This window comes from Bactrocera neohumeralis, chromosome 2 (assembly GCF_024586455.1).
Source record: "Bactrocera neohumeralis isolate Rockhampton chromosome 2, APGP_CSIRO_Bneo_wtdbg2-racon-allhic-juicebox.fasta_v2, whole genome shotgun sequence".
Lineage (NCBI taxonomy): Eukaryota > Metazoa > Arthropoda > Insecta > Diptera > Tephritidae > Bactrocera > Bactrocera neohumeralis.
In genome coordinates this window covers 89,549,862-89,567,494 of record NC_065919.1, presented here as the reverse complement: position 1 = coordinate 89,567,494, position 17,633 = coordinate 89,549,862, and the positions used below count along the sequence as shown (strand labels likewise).

General features: G+C 35.9%; 1 protein-coding gene across 2 annotated transcripts in view; it reads left to right on the top strand.

Annotated features, from left to right (window-relative positions):
• The first annotated feature begins 1,128 nt into the window (after window positions 1-1,128).
• The window catches only part of LOC126751480 (uncharacterized), a 65,151-nt gene continuing 48,646 nt past the window's right edge, over window positions 1,129-17,633 (top strand). The window contains exons 1-2 of one of the 2 annotated variants that reach the window (XM_050461784.1): window positions 1,129-1,826; window positions 16,711-16,889. In XM_050461784.1, the coding sequence (XP_050317741.1) occupies window positions 16,835-16,889 (55 nt within the window). In that variant the 5' untranslated portion in view covers window positions 1,129-1,826; window positions 16,711-16,834. The remainder of the gene's footprint in view (window positions 1,827-16,710; window positions 16,890-17,633) is intronic. The other variant, XM_050461785.1, reaches the window with a different exon arrangement.

Sequence of the window (17,633 nt, the reverse complement as noted above, 5' to 3'; positions counted from 1 at the left end):
TAGTTAAGCTTTCTTTCTATTGAAATAAATTTGGAGCTGAAAATAAAAAAAATAATATTCAGATACCTGTAATTATTTTAAAAATATGTTCCATAGCACCTGCAGCTTATACACCACTGGCCAGCAGTCGCGTTTTGAATACCATATCGAAATAATGAAGTAAACTACTTTTCTCGTCAAGACAGACTCTGAAAGTCATGTGCTCACGGCTCAGTTAAAATAACGCTCAGGCATGGCTAACTCCCGAGTGTATCCTTTTTGCCTCAGCCGTAACTTGATTTCCCATTGTTTTTAATTTCCGCTCTTTCGGGATCATTCTTTTGTCACTACACGAAATTGTTAATAAAATTTAATGACTTAGCTAGCGGAGACAGTTTCCACCATCATTTTCGGCTTTGTGACTGCCACGACATGCGTGTGTCCGCCAGCACATAAATTAACTCGCCGTAATGAGCGTGTCTCGTGTGCCGCCAGTTAGAAAAAAACATCGCACATTAATGTCAGTTCGCGCTTTTACTGCTGCGTTGTGTAATGTAATAAGTAAAATGCTCGTCAGTTATTTACAAAAAGCGGGCACGCGATGACACCAGCCGAAGGCAAAGCCAACGCCGAAACGTGCGCACAACTGAGTTTTCCCGCCAAAATGTGCGGTACCGTATGATTCTCACCCACTCACACATTGGCACGCAAAGCGTAGTTGGGGGAGCGCGCAGGGGTATTGTTATAGAAATTCACACCTGTTTCGCCTCAGCAGAGCAATGACAAAGTTATGGGGTTTAAATGACATCAATCAGTGTATGGCCAAAGACAGGCAGATAAAGCCATTCCTACACACACAACCACACACATAACTGGCGTGTATATAAACAAGCTCGACAAAAGTAAACAAACAAAAACGCATGTGCCTAAGCGTAACAACGAAAATGCTGAAGGGACGAGTGTGTCTGTGCCGGCGACTGAACTTGTTTCCACTCAAGATTTCCAGCTCACTCACTCAGTCAGTCGCTCACTCCTTAGCGCTGTTGGCACTCTGCGCCGCATTGAGCCAAAGAGCGTGATTTCCTGTGTTGCGGTGGGCAAATGTTTGTAAATAAAATGCGTGGCGTTCAGTTCCAAACAGTGTGCTGACGGCGGCAGTTCTTGTTTGGCGTTGAAACCGAATGCACGTGCGTGAAAGGATATGTGCGCTGAAACGAGTCGAAAGGCATGCAAAGGATTGCGGCATATTATGTGGGAAAACGTGATAAACTCGCTCTGAAACTTCGGTTGATTTTGTATGCGGGGCAATAATTTAGGAGGGAAATGGAAACCAATGAGAGACTTTCAAATTTTGTTGAAAAATATATTCAGCTGTGAAAGCAAGGACATAAGTGATGTGAAAAGCAGTAATGATACAAAAATAATTACAACTTGCGGCAATGTGCAATGTGCGGCAATTTTGGAGTGAAGTGATGTGGTTGACATCTGTATATATGTATTTCAAAAATGAAGAATAAAGTTTAAAACAAGAAAATCGTGTCTCTCAAAGAATCAAATATTATGTGTCTAAATATCAGATGAAATAATTCCATATAATAAAAGCCCCTGCAGTATACATACATATATCATGTGTATAAATACTATACTAGTGCATAAGTGACCTATATCATAATTGGAAATATTTGGTAACAACGACATGCTATTGCGCAGGCATAAAAATAACGGCTGGTATATTATGGAAGTATTTGAAAGTTGGTAAAAATAATTGTATAAACAAATTTAGGATCATTAAAGAAGACCATAAAAATGCGGCACATCAACTGTTGTTGCGGATATATCAACTCAAGGTAACTGGGTTACAATGTGTGTTTTTTTTTGTTAATAACAGTTAATAACATTTACCATTTTACTAACTTAAAGAAGAAGTGGTTGTAGCAACTTGCAGGCACATTTGAGTTCATTAAAATTTTTTGTTTTTGATTCAAGTCAGACAAATTTTACGTACTTTCTTAAAAAACTCGATACATTTTGGGTATTAAAAGTGGATAACTCATATATGGGGTAGTCGAAAAAGTATTTTCGTATTTTGTCAATAGTTGTCGTTGCAGTCGTATATCTCCAGTGCTACCAATCACTTTGTGTCATATAGTGTTGGAAAGGTGAGATTTTAAGCTTCATTAAACCAAAAAAAAAATAAATTCGAGGAAGTTAAAGAAAAGTTACAGCTGTTCAAAAATGAGTGAAAATAATGAAGAAATTCGCGGTTTTGAAATTTTTGTATAAAAAAGAGAAGAATGCCACGCAAGCCACCAATGAAATTTGTGAAGTTTACGAAGACGATGCTGTATCAGTTCGTGTAGCACAACAATGGTTCGCTCGCTTCCTTTCCAGAAATTTAGAAATTTCGATTTACACTGATGGAATAATGACTCTAGCGGAAAATGGCAAAAAGTGGTCGACCAAAATAATACATATTGTATTTATTTATTTATTTGTTAGCAAGAATGTAAAAAAAAGTTTGATTAGAAATACGAAAAGACTTTTTCGACTACCAATATTACGTGTTCTTTTGTCTATATATGAGTTTGTTTACTGTTATTGGATACTCCTTTGCCAGATTTCACAATTTCGTAGTTTTCTCAATGTCACAACAGAAGCACTACTTGCTTGGAGAACTTTGCTAGTTCCACGAAAGAATAATACATTTTATTATCAGAATTTAGTCGTTATTTGAAACCAAATCATGTCTGGGTTATATTTCAAGTCGTTGATTAAAAACCTATATTATATTTCCCAGGACTCTCCAATACTTTAAACGGAAATTATTTTCACCCTCAACAGGTCAAATCTTCCATACGCAAGTTCGATGAAAAGTCCGATTTTTTTGAATCAGCCACAAAGCACAGGCAACTTTAAAGCAAAATCAAACCCATTTTTATCTCTTTTATCTCAGTATCATTGATAGCGCTTAAGATTGTTGCACTTGCTATATAAATATGACATTTTCCAGTCACTGACAACGCGAGATAAATAAAAGTCGTAAACCGTTGCGTTCTACTTACTTCAATTGTTTTGCAAGTGAGAGTAAATGTTTGAAGTCATAGAAAATTTGCGAAGCGCATCGTAACATAATGAGAGCATAAATATATGTACATACATATGCAATATGTACTCATGAGTATGCAAGTGCAGTGGCACCGTTTATCGTTTGAGCGGCGCTTTAAGTATTAAGCATGCATAACCCATATTGCCAGGGTTGCATGCGGCGAGCATAAATGCGTGCAAATGCAGCCGATAAATATGGAAATCGTGCGCAGTTCTTTGGCCAGAACTTTTGCTTTTATTGCGCTATCCAGCTGCGTATGTGTATGACTTTATTGCAACGAAGTTTGTAAAACTCCCATTTTATTTTGTGGTTGCCACTCTAGTGTAATAAATTGAATAATATAGGGTTTTGATAATCAAAGAACAAGTTTGAAGAAGTTTTTGTTTTATATTGTCATAAAGTTTAGAAAATTGTGTTAAAATCATTTACTTTTTAAAACATATTTTTTCTTGCGTTTTTGATGTTATTTTTCCCTAATAATACTAGTAAAAAAGGAGCTTTTTAAATTATGTTATCAAGATTGTAGCTGTTCCTGCGGCTTCGCTCGCACTGATGAACTTAAATAAATATCAAAGACCCTTAGCTGAAGAAACGAAATAAATAGTAAGTAGACGAATACTAAAGTTCGCTCACCAGCTATCACGAGGTCCTTCGTGGTAAGAGGAAAACCCCAATTATATATGATTCGTGGAAATATAAGGAATACGCTTTCGATGCATTTCTGGTTTTGATGGATTCACATTTTTGTCAAATATATCAGTCAACATAAATTTTTTCAAAATCCTTTTATTAATTTTCTTCTTTTCCTTAAAAGGGGGATACCCTCACCCCTAGTACCGTCAAAAAATGTTATTTTTTCCACTTTTATTATGGGAGAATAAATATAGGTATTATTGAGCTAAAAAATAAAAATTATTTTATGTAAAAAAAATGGCGGAAATATCAACGATCTCGTTGATTGACATTTTTTTGCGGCCTTCAATTTTCTGTCTAGGCTTCTTATCTGAAACGAAAAAAGTAAATTTTTTGTCAACCACGAAGCTTTTATCAAACGCATAATAGAAGGGTTTTTTAAAATTTCGAAAAATTGGTGGTGTATGCCTGGATTTTGTAAGAAGTGCAATTTTTACTAGTATTAAAATGCCATTTTTCTCGGAAAAGCGCTCTATCACGCACTTGAGCATAAAATTATCTATAAAACACGCTTTAGTACAAGCAAATCGGTTAAATAATTCACTCACAATTTTGACGGCCGGATAAAAAAAGTTAGTTTCGAGGAAACGAGCTGCAAAGTTCTCCGGCCTATACAGCCGCTGCATGAGATGCTGGTGGTTCTGGGCCTATTTCTTCGAAAATATTCGGAGTAAGCCAATGAAACTTCGAGACTATATTTTTGTATAGTTTTCCAATTGAAAAATTAAAATTCTACAGTTTACACCCCCCTTGACCACAGGGAATAAGTGTGTTCGGTTCAGTAGTTTTGGCGGAAAAGAAAGAAACAAACACACATTTATAACATTTATAATATTCATATTTATATATATACATATAGTATAAGTATAAGTATTCGAGGTCAGGGATATGAAATGTAATTTCATTTAGCCGAAAATTTTATACTGAAGTTATCTATGACCTATCAATAAATCATGACTCGGCAATAATTATTACTTTAAGAGAGATTTTTCACAGTTCCTATAAATGTGTAAGGGTTATAAGTCAATAGCATTTTCAGAAATTGCTAAAACGTTTGTTCAACTATTATCATTTCCTATGAGATAATTATTCCAGTGACCACATTTTTTTTAATAATTGACCGTTTACCCTTGATTTTCCAAGTTGATTTAATTTCTGAAATCGTTCTTGAAGTGAAATGTTCGAAACAAAATAAAACATGATTCACATCCATGCCATATATATGTACAATATTGGAGACTTTGAAAGTTAAAAAGTTATGCGTGGTTAAAGTTATAGATCAAATGTGTGGTACTCATACGACATGGTGTACCAGGTGAATACAATACATTGGATGCATAAATTTAACTGCCCATAACATTCAATGCAATGCTTTTATGGAAAAATATCGCTTTTTACAGCGTTAACTTTTGTGTTGGAATATTTTCTTTTTAAACTTTTCGGTTTGTTTGATTTGGGAATAAAAAATTTAAAGCAAAATATCTAAAAATTCTTTGTTAAATAAAGAAAACATTACTACAGCAGAAAAGCAAAATAAGGTTGTAACGCAATGATAGGATATATAAAATATGTTAAAATATGCTCTTTACAAGGGTAGTTAACAAATGAAGACATGTCTCATACATTTCACTATTTGCTATTTCAACTTTTTCAATCAAACTTATCTTATTAACTTAGAATATCAAACACTTTTCGGTAATTAAGTTCCTGCAAAGAGTGACATACATAATACATTTCACAGATTTTCTTCGAGTTTCTAGTGGAAATATCTTTCAAATCAAACGGAAGCATATGAACTCCAAATCTCCTTCAAATCATAAAACTAAAAGTTACTCATTTTAAATGTCGCCACTTTCGTTGAAAAAACCTTTTAAAAATCACACAAATGTTATTTCAAATAACATTCTATTGTTGTTATTATTGTTATCAAAAATATTCAGACGAACTGCAATTGTGTCCAATCCTCGTTATAAATAAGCGCACAAATTTACTGCTTTAATTTGAAAATTGATGTGACACATGAGTATTTGTCAAGCGTACAGAACGCGAATCCTCAGCAATAAATCGCGCGAAATAACAACAAACAAGAACAGAAAAGCATTAAAAATTGCCAAAAATACGAAGGAGGAACGCGCACCCTCATGCGTTCTCAGACGACACTTGGAAAACAGTCTTTAGCATACAAGAAGGCGCTGCGGTATATGCTTAGAAGCATTTCATGCACACACACACACACATGTCCACACATGCACATTTGTTTTCATCAGCGCACATGTCTCTGCAATTCACTTCGTTCGCAACAGCGCGTTCTTGCTTACTCCTTATTTGGCTCGCGAGAAGAGATGCACCCACACACACACACACAAACACAGTTGCGCGCCAGTCGACGAATGCACACAATGGGCGTTGTGTGAGTGTCATTTATGTGTGGTGGTGTTCGTGCCAACGCCACGTTTGGCATTAGAAGAAAAGCCAAAGAAAGAGAAGCAGTTTGCTTTTATTTCCTTTCGCGCTGGCGCGGCAATTCATTTTTTATTAGGTGATATTTCAATTGCATTGGCATTCGAATGGCGCAATGACATTTCATTTTGCGGTTGCTTCTAGTACGCATGTGCGTGTGAGTGTGTCGTACCGTGTGTATAGTTGGCCATTAGCTGACTAACTGCTCCCCTCAGTAATCACTTTATTCAAGCCACCGCGACGGCCTTCGCCTGCTCATTCATCGAATTCGTCGCTTCAATGATAAAATTGTTGCCAAATGACTGGTAATAAAGTTATTGTAGACCAAGAAATGGCGCGGAGCTGAGTTAAAAATTAATAAGAGAATTTGTCTAGTTGGCTTGCTGCATATTCAGAACGATTGATGTGTTGATATTTGTTTATTTGCGTGAGCACACTCATAATTAGTGCAGGATTTTGCTTCGCAATTTGACCAAAGTGTTCGAACCGTGACTCATTGCAGGTGCCAGCGGTCAATTACATATCTCTGTTTTGGTTGGTGTCGCTTTTGAAGAAACCGAAAATTGCATCATGTCAGACCGGAGAGTTAGATGCATATAATTTCGGTTGTCATATGCTTTCTTGAAATCTTTCCGAGCAACTTTTTCGGATATTGAAGCGCTGCCTTTGACAGTAAACTGTACCAAATTTCGTGAAGATATCTTGTCTAATAAAAAGTTTTTACTTGCGAGAACTTGATTTTGAACTGCCAGTTTGCAACGCAGCTGGATCATATAACAAACTGATATGGACGGTTGCGATAAAAGAGCAGCTTCTAGGTGAGGAAAAGTGTGAAACTTCAGATCGATATTTCAAAAACTGAGACTGGCAGACTGATCATTTGTTTGCGATCGTTTCACTTGAGTTGAGTCAAACTGCTCATATACTTTATAGGGTCTTCGCCGTTTCCTTCTAGGTGTTTCAAGTTTAAGGGGTTAGGGGTGGTTAGAATTTTCAAAAAATTAATTTTTCTTTGCATTTTCGTTAAGTGTAATATCTTAAAACTATTCCCTGAAAATTTCACTTTGATCCTATAATTAGTTTTTGAGTTATTCGACAAATAACAAAGAGAGCTCGGGTACTCACAAAGCGCTAGTGTGAAACTTTAAACGCGTTTTTCTCAAAACTATGTCTTCTGAACCGGTGACAAGTGTAACTCGAAAACCGTTCAGTAGATTTTAATGAAATTTCTACAGCTTTTATATTACATAATAAACTCGGTCTTGATAGAAGTATTTTTGTTTTTCAGAAAATTTCGATTTTTTAAGACCAATGCTGATTTTTTCGCAAAAATTTAAAAAAAAAATTCCCTGAGGCCGCCATTTTGTAAATTAAAAAAAAAAATAAAATCCTTCGATCAGGACCGGGACTATCTATTTATAAAACACATTTTTTTTGTCCGATTGATTTTAGATGAATCTCCAAGGACTTATGCTTGTCACCGCAAGTACCTTTTTTTGGAACAGGGTCAACACAAACAACTATAACTTTGGAAATTAAAATTTTTTTTTCTTTGAAATTTTCGTGACTTCAAGTCAACACATCCTATAATAATTCCATATTACTACTTTTGTAAAATAACATGATTTAATAGCAAAAAATACTGTAAACTCTTATTTTTTCGTGCCTCTGACTACCCCTAGCACCTTAATACATCCCCTTCAAGGTATAAATATGTCAGCGTGTTCATTTAATTTTAAAGATACACTTACAGTGTGGTATTGGATGTAGTGAAGTGAAGTTCCTGATTTCGTATACCATACATAAGTGAACCTAAATGGGAACGGTTTAATGTTACTTATACGCAGCGTAGCTCTCTTTCATTTGCCACAGACCGTGCTTGCATATGGAAAAAGTCGACAGAACAAACTCAAATCCCTAATTTTTTACTGCAATTAATCTCTGTTAATATACTTTTGAATATTCCTTCCAACATATTACTCAGTATACACATTTATTTGTTGGTGTCTAATCAAAAAGCACAAAGGAATTTCAGAATCCTCTTCTTTACACCGCATAGAAAATTTAAACTTTTTCCCTCAAACAAAATTCTCTGAGATTACCAACTAAAGTTCTGCTTGTCACCAAAAACACAAAAGGCATTCCGGTTTTTCGTCAAAAGGCGGGTCGGCGTGAAAACTTAACTGCAGAATTTTGCTGCAAAATATATCTGGCACGCTTGTGTGTGTGAGCTTGTATGCCATGCAACGAATTTCCACTGACTCACAGCAGGATCAATGCTGTGGCAAAGCAAAAAGAGATTTATTGCTATTACGTGTACTGAAGTTACAGCGCCGATGATGAGTAAGTTCACCAAAAAAAAAAAAATACTCAAAGAGACATTTGCGCTATAAATGCTCTGGTGGACAGAAACGGCATATGAAAGCAGTCATTCGATGCTGACCGCAGGCTGTTGAATGTCGGTGCACGGGATTACTTTAAGCATGGCCACACCATCTGTACTAGTATGCATTTGTGCGCATATTTGCTGTATATATTCCCATACAGTTATGTGCCCTGGTATTAAGAGCGTCATATGTAGGTTCTGGCATTGGCGCATCGACAAAGCAAATATGGAAATTTTGTTGTGCGGCTGTTCCGAATTTTGATGCATAACGGTACAATAAGACGGCGGAAATTTGTAGAATATCTCATATCTACATTCCGTTGTAGGAAATATTGTATTATTCGCAAAACAAATAATAAAATCAATAATTGAAAGTGTGGGTCTACAGCTTTTTCAGTTGCATCGAAACGCAGTGACTTACTAGCATTTACTTACTTCTGTAAATGTTCTGTTTTATGGACACAAAATTGAAAATTGAGTTAAAAGGATTTTATGTAAATTTAGATAAACAAATATTGGTGGACTTTAATTGGTTAAATGTGATTAATAAATGAATAATTTGCACTGGATAATCCAATATACATATATTGGGTAGTCAAAAAAGTCTTTTCGTATTTTGTTAATAGTTGTCGTTGCAGACGTATATCTCCAGTGCTACCAATCACGTTGTGTCACACCATACAGTGTTAGAAAGGTCAGATTTTAAGCTTCATTTAACAAAAAAAATTAAATTCGGCGAAGTTGAAAAAAAGTTACAGCTATTCAAAGATGAGTGAAAATAATGGAGAAATTCGCGGTTTTAAAATTTTTGTATAAAAAAGGGAAGAATTCCATCTAAGCCACCAATGAAATTTATGAAATTTACGAAGACGATGTTGTATAAGTTCGTGTAGCACATCAAATGTTCGCTCGCTTTCGTTATGGAAATTGCGAAATTTTGATTTATACTGATGAAAGTTTTACACTGATGGAATAATGTCTGTAGCGGAAAAATGGCAAAAAGTGATCTACCAAAATGGTACATATTTGTGTATTTATTTATTAGCATGAATATAAAAAAAGTTTAAGGTTGAGTGGAAATACGAAAAGACTTTTTCGACTACCCATTGTTTTTATATCATTTTGATGCTTACTTCTAACTCTGTTCTAAAAGAGTTATCTGCATTCAAGTTACTCTAATTAAAAAAAAAAACATTTCTCTCTCTTCACCGAGCTCTAGCTATAGCATATTAACATGAAAATAAATATTTAGAAATTATTTCATTTAAATTTGTATCAGAAAATGAAATTCCATTACACTTCTAAGCATTATTCAACATTTGTATGTGAGTGCAGGTGCGAGCGCACTGAAAAGTTTATACTTACATGCACATTTGTAGTTGGCCGCCTTCTGCCACAATAGGTTTACTAGGTCAATTGAAATTCCCAAATTTGCATTCAACTAAATTATACATTCTAGTTTACAATATTAACAGGTAATTGTGTGTGGATGTAGACAATTAACCCCGGAGGAAACTAAAGAGTTGGAAATTAGGACAGCTATCGCTTTGCTGAGTTGTCAAAGACTTTTTCACAAACATGAATTTCAGCTCCTTCTTGGTGCTACTTGATTTTATGGTAACGGCTGGCAGGTGCTGCAGTTTACATATATGCAATATCCGTGGAAGTATATCATTCCAACATAAGCCGTTCGAGTTTGATAATATAATGCGCCTATAATATTAAAAGGATTCTTTAATCGTGAAAATTGTGCATCAGTGAGTGAGCAATAACAGATAAATTAAGCACATTCCAATTTTAGAACACTTTATATGCTCCACACATAACTGGATTGGCCAGCATGTAAGCTCATAAGAGCCAGCTAGTGCCATATAATCCAAATTACTTTTATAGCTGGTTGTGTGTGTGTGATTGTTGATTAGGGGTATGCCTTTTCAGAATATAAAATTACACTACTTGAAGTGACGAATATAATATTTAAGAAAATAATAGGCAAAATAAAAATGTACGTTTAAGCATATTTTATATTGCAACTCGTGATCTGATAATAATAAATCTGCAGATAAATACACAAAGCTTTTACAACTTTACAACGGAAATCAAAAGTTCATGTTTTGCTGAAAAACTGGTTTCCATTGTATTGAATTTTACATCTTTCATAAAGAGGGTGTCTATTTGGAATTAATAGTTGGTATAGTTATGAGCAGTATAAAATTGAGAGGTAAATTTGTTGAGAGAATATAAAAGATGTTCAAAAAAATTTTGAGAATTTTCGTTTTTTGAAAAAAAAAAAAATTATTCATTCGTCTAGACAGTCCTAATTTGATATTAAACACTTATGCCAGCGTTTCTTCCAATGGTCGAAACATTTCTCAAACTCGATTTTTGGGCTAGCCCTTAGTCTTTCAATCATTTTCATTTATCTGGTAAAACGACGGCCGTTTAAGGCTGCCTCTACTTTTTTTTAGCGAATATGGAGGCTATGACATCGTTAAAGTATTTTTGCTCAAGATTATGAATTCTAACTAAGAAGCAACGAACTGTGAGCTTTTACTAATCGACAATTGGCAAGCTCATATAAGCATGTCTAATCTCAGGGGCTGCTACAGCCAAAGTAAGCAATCTGAAAATTGTATGATATTTCTGGGGAATACATATGTGGTAATCATAATGAAATAAAAAGTTTGACAATTGGATTCTATAAACTATTTTTGGTAATCAAAATGAGTAAAAAAATGGTTTCAATGACAATTTAACAAAAAAATGTTAAAAAATTTTGTCTGAGGTCGACTGACATAAACAGCTGCGGTGAAACACTGGTTGACAGATCGCGCTAATTTTTGGCATCATAATTTAGGACAGTTGTAGCAACCTAGGGAAAAAAGTTACCTGTATGCCATATAAGCGGGAGATGAGAGAGGGAAATGAAAAATTTCCGATACTTTCTTGTCAGGGTGTATATAGTAATAATCATGAATAAATCTCATATATGTAAATTTTTTTTTAGAATTATATGTATATGCGCCACCCTCATGGACGGCGGCTAGGGTAGCTTTCATATCGAAGGTAGAAGCAACCCAACTTACTCAAAAAAGTTTAAGCTTATAAGATGAACTTCTTGCTGAAAACGAAAGAGAAAATCTTGGACGCGTACATTAGGGCCGCAGCGTCTCCTAGAAGCTTGTTCAAGGCGCAACACTCATATTCGAAGAGCAGATCAGTAAAGACTGCACTCCATACACAGGTATTTAATATCGAAAGAGCTGTTTAATATAAGGAATACGCCCTTGGAGCATTGCTGGAAAATTCTGGAGGGTCTAGGGAATCTCTTCTTAATAGTGGCCAGTCAATAGATGATAATCCTGTTATACAACGTTGGATCAGAAGCCTTTTGACCGCTAGACGGATAAGAGCAGAATGAAGCAGCCCTAAAATGACTAAGGAAGTCTTGTGAGGTACTCCGCAAGGAGGAGTGCTATCTCCGCTTCTATGTACATTAGTGATAAACTGCTAAGAAGATTGGAAGGTAAAGCCCCTAAGGTAGTTTCATATGCGGACGACATTGCCATCTTAATAATGGCTAGGTGTCTACAGACCATTAGCAGAATTATGGCCACCACTCTCAATACAGTCTAAAATTAAGCATCGCATGCGGTGCTGGGCTTGAACACTGAGAAAACGGACATATTAGCTGCAGGCGAATAAACATATAGAATCCTCGGCCATTGCTCAATGAGTAATGGCGGTTGGGCAAATACATGATCTTAATTTTAAACTAGGAAAGAAAGTTCAAAGTAAACAAAGAAAAATATGGCTAGCGTAAATGTATGTTGGTTACGCGCAACACTGTAAAGATCTACATATATAAAAGGTCCGAAAATGGGCGATGGTGTTGGTGAGGGAATGTACTGTCCAGAGTTAGGCATAAGACAGCCTTTAAAGTTGTCTGACCATTATAGTGCATTTCAAACTGGGGTTTTGCAAAAGCTGCGGAACTGGCCTTTAAGCCGCCTGCGGGCAATTCCAGAGTCAACATTTACGTAGCAATCAAAGCAGTAACCCCGTATCGCATATCGGCCAGAAATGTCTTAGGAAGCAGGGCGTCAGTGGAGGGTGTTGCCAGAAGCAAGAAACTTCACTTCTACTGCGTACCAGGCCACAAAGGCATCAAGCGCAATGAAATAGTGGACGAGATTGGTGATGAATGGTGTACGGTTAAAAACGTGATCAATATTAGAAAACCCATACATTGGCGATACGACGATTTGGACAGAAGCATGGTGAAGAAATCAAAACCAGATGGCGAGCTACCTAAACTCTATCTGGTATCGCAAAGAACCAGTTTAATCTAACCTAACCTATATACAGTCGAACTTGGATAAGCTCAAGTTCAAGGAAGCATAAAACGAGTCTTTCTTACAGAGGTTTCTGTTTCCCGCTAATAGAGGTTTTGAGAGCTTAAACTAACGGGTCCGGGCAATTACTCTCACTTATAGAGTTTAGTTACTTATTCAGTTCTCACTTACCGAGGTTTATATGTATAAAAAAAGAAAAGATATATATATAAAAGATATATATATATATATAAAATTAAAAGAATACGTGGTTTTGAACCTTTAAGTGCTTACAATTAAAACCGGTATAGGTGAAATATTTAATAATATAATTGTTGAAACGTAAATCCAACAAACGGCGAAAAAGCAAAACAAAATTCACCAGCAATGTATCATTAAAAAAATGAAAATGAATTGTGAATTGTCACACCCTTAATAAAGGGACACGAACGTTTCAACGGGCCAGTCAATTTATTTAATTTATTTTACCCCTTCGGAGTTGTTATTGTTCTTAACCAAATTATAGTAATGTAACTGGAGGTTGAATAATGCATGATTTAATTAAATTAGATTTTCAAAGCAGCGGAAAATGGGGTGATGACGGTTTACACTGACACAATTTACATCTGTATATTATTTTGTACATACTTACTTTGCACAGGGACAGCCACTGCATATGTAGAGAATGTAGGTTACAATTTTGGTTGTGCAACCTATAGAAAAGCTTCAAATTTTGTTTGTGGCAAAACTGGCAAACAAAGAGCCGCCACACTCCAGCAAGAAAGAAGATAGGCTAATAGTAATAAGGGTTACAACAGATTGGAACATGAAATAAGTGCAAAAGGAAGATCAGGTATATTTGTAGCTTCACTGAGTCTAATTCTTTGTGTTTCACACAAATTATATTTTTTCTTCGGAGCGAACTATCGGTGCCTGGTATTTAAGGAAGCTCAAATCTCATTAATGCCTACCAAATAATTTGTGATATATTTATGCATATTTGGTTCTCTTTTTGCATTGTAGAAAAGTGGGAGCTAAATTATATTATTATTATTTTACTGTTGTAATAACCGCTATAAAAACAAGAGCACGTGATTCATTCACTCTTGCACAAACTTCGCATTTATCCAAAAACTGAGCTGCTTCAATCTTATTCCATTAGAGTGAACTTTTCCTCAGCTGACACTAAGTGATCCACAACATCGCCTCACCAAATGAGAAAGACAAGCGGTAGCAGCGGTTCGTCGGCACATTCATCACTTTGAGAGACGCTGACAGGTTCGCGTTACAATTTCGACTTCGAGAAGAAGATGCAAAAATAGAAGAAGCCCTAGCGCGTTATCAATTCGCAAGAGTATCTGCAAACAGAGCCGTAAAACAACTACAATCAGGCAGAGGGGAAAAATTAAACAAAAACTAAAGCAAGAGACTGAAATATTATTGCACTTTCTCATTTTGCTTTTTATCTGAATCTGTGTAGGGCACAGTGCACGCCAGTGGCAACGCCTTAAACATTTCGAAACCTTAAATAAATACGAAGATATGTGCACAAAGTGATTGAAAAAGTCACATAGAGCTAGCCAATACTGTCAAATTCTAGCATTTGTCTAGAAGGTACATAGAGCATTGCTTTCATTTTAGTATCTCTTACATTGTTTTGAGGATATTTCGGCGCTCGTGATTTCCTCTCCACTGGCAGCGCTCGCCTATGTTTTATGGCCCATAAGCGCCAAAAGCAGCGCAATTTCGCTTAACACGTTTGTCATCACCGCTGCTGCCAGTATGTTCGTGCGTCGCGCGCGCTTATGAAGAGAAATGTGCGCATATGATTTATGTCTTTTTTATGATGATAATAATGTCACACGATGGCGTATAAGTAACTGCTAGTAGCTTATGCATTTATGCATATACATATGCATAATTTATAACGGAGCGCACGCCGTATGGCTCCACCACGTTTGCCATTTCCTGTAATTTCACAATGCCCTCCTTGCCACTTGCCCGTCTGCCTGCGGCACGCCTCGAAGATGCATGGCCTGTCGTGTTAATCATCGTCTCAACGCCTCTCGCCTCAGCAACTCCAGCCCAGCCAAGAACAAATTTTTCGAGTTTACTGAAATTGCTGCATATTTTGCATTTTTATTCTGTTAGCGCTTACAATTTAATGTTGCATATTTATGCATTAATGCTTTTTTAACGTGCAACGACAGACGAAGTCCATTCACTTTGCATTTTTATTTAACATCGTCACACAATTTTCTTACAGCTAACATAAGGGGGAATTTGTAGATAAAAAAATTCAAATTTGGTATTCATTTCAAATATAGGGTAATCATTACTATATTCATCAAATATCGTGAACATACTCTTTTCATTTTGGAAAAGGTTTTTGAGCATAACCAAATCCCAAAAGTTGTCGTCAGAGACAAATTATGGTATACTATATATAGGGTTTTTCAATAGGTAAATACAAAAGTAGACCGATAGGGACAACAAAGTACGTCATATTTTTCGCTCTTTTGACATTTCTCTTCAGTAAGGTTTGCCATTTTATCATAGAAAGATATACGATCCAACAACGAGTCGAAATTTTTAAAATTTACTATCGAAATTGAAAAAAAAAAACAAAATGGGTTATCAATATTTTATATTTTGTATTTAATCAATTTACTCCTGTGAAAGTACATTCGTACGTACTACATGAGTCACCATTGCATCCCGAAACAATTACGGTTTGGTGCGGTTTATGGCCCTTCGGCGTCATTGGACCGTACTTCTTCCGTGATGATCAAGACCGGCACGTTACTGTGAATGGGAATCGCTACCGCTTAATGATAACCCAATATTTTTGGCCTGAGTTGGATGATATGGACTTGGACAATATGTGGTTCCAACAGGATGGTGCCACAAGCCACACAGCGAATGTCACAATCGACTTATTGAAAACCAATTTTAGTGAATGTGTTATCTCGCGAAATGGCCCTGTCAATTAGCCGCCTCGGTTGTCCGATTTGACGCTGATTGTCTTTAAGAAAGGTTAGGTTAGACGGTTGATCAAAAATCGTAGTCTTTTGTGAGGCCATAGAGAACAGGGACTCTTGTGCTCGAACTTATAAATTAGCAAAACTTATTAAATTTTAGTAACAAATACAAATTTGCAAAGACGTTAGTTTTCACTCCCGCCAATTCGGTGGGATGTCTTATGTTTTGATCCCCCAAGCGCGGGACAGTCAAGAAGGAAGTGTTTGGTTGTTTCCATCTCATATTTTTCCATACAGCTTCTGCAGAGGGCGTCTGGTAGGAATCCCAGCCTTATTGCGTAGACGCCAATAGGGCAATAGCAAGTTACAAAGCTCCAAAACCAAGTAGAGTTAGCCTTACTTTGGGTAAAGAGATCACTAGATCTCTTGCAAACGATCATGGGCCAGAAGGCTTTTGCGATAGCGCTTGTAGCGATAATGTCCTTGCAATATCCACTAATTAAATTTTTAAGAAAAAGCAGATACAATAAATAAAATAATTTTGGAAAAAATTTTACCAAAAAATGTTGGTGGGTGGTTTTTGGCTTGCCCCACACTACTCTTAAAATGGTTACCTTTGGTAAACAAGAAATTTCGTCCATTTATTATTTTAGAATTATTTTTTAGTGTCAATATTTCGCAGGCATCTGAATATTCTATAAGTACTTTATATTTGATGCTTTACTATAAAATTGCTTTAGTTCTGATAATTATGTAATTTTTTTCTTTCAGAAATAATGGCGCGAAAAGTGCGACATAAGTAATTCTTGCTCTAAAATGATCAAGCTTAAGGATACTATTGAATGAAGAGCGCTGTAGACGTATGTACGTGTGGTAATAGTAAAGGAAGCAAAAAATGAAATTCACATTAGAGGCTCGAATTTTTTTACTCAGCGTTAGTTTATTGGATGGTGAGTTGGAATCAGTTAAAAATATATATATCATTGTTGTTATATTAACAATAATGAGAGCTAGTGTACTTGGACCCTCCTGAATTGGCGCCAAATAGTACAAAGGCTTGATAGATTTTACGTACGATGAACGTTTTGAGCAGTGAATGTTTCAAAATATTTAAAAGTTTTATGAAAGATGACAAATGCTTAGAACCAGCCTGGCGAAAGTAGCGCATGTGCCTGTTTATTGTAGTCATAGCAATCTTAGTGTTCTACATTAACTCAGGAACAACTCTAACATTATTTATTAATATCAGTAGTATATGTTGCTTCCATTTAATTACTGCAACTTCGAAAAAATTGAGTAAATTTGTTCTAAGTTTTGAAAAATTTTACAGTACAGCTCTCAACGGATACCACAAAGTTTTTAAATGTGGATGTTTCAGTGCTCTACAAGAATATGTCGGAGCCATATGGGCCTTAAAAGTGGAATATCTGATAATAGGGAACGCCAGAATATCTAATATGACCTTATGAGTTGGTAAAATTTGTGGAATTTAAGATTGAATCGGTATTTTAATGGTCATCGCATCTTATTTTGCCAATAACATGACGAATATTGATCTTCCCACACTCACGGAACAAAGTGGCGGTGATAAAGGTATCTCCACTCTTTCTGGTAAACCACATACGACATTTCCTGAAAAAGAGAGACTGGAGTATGTTCGCGCTTATATACTTCACTTGAAAAAAATAGTATAT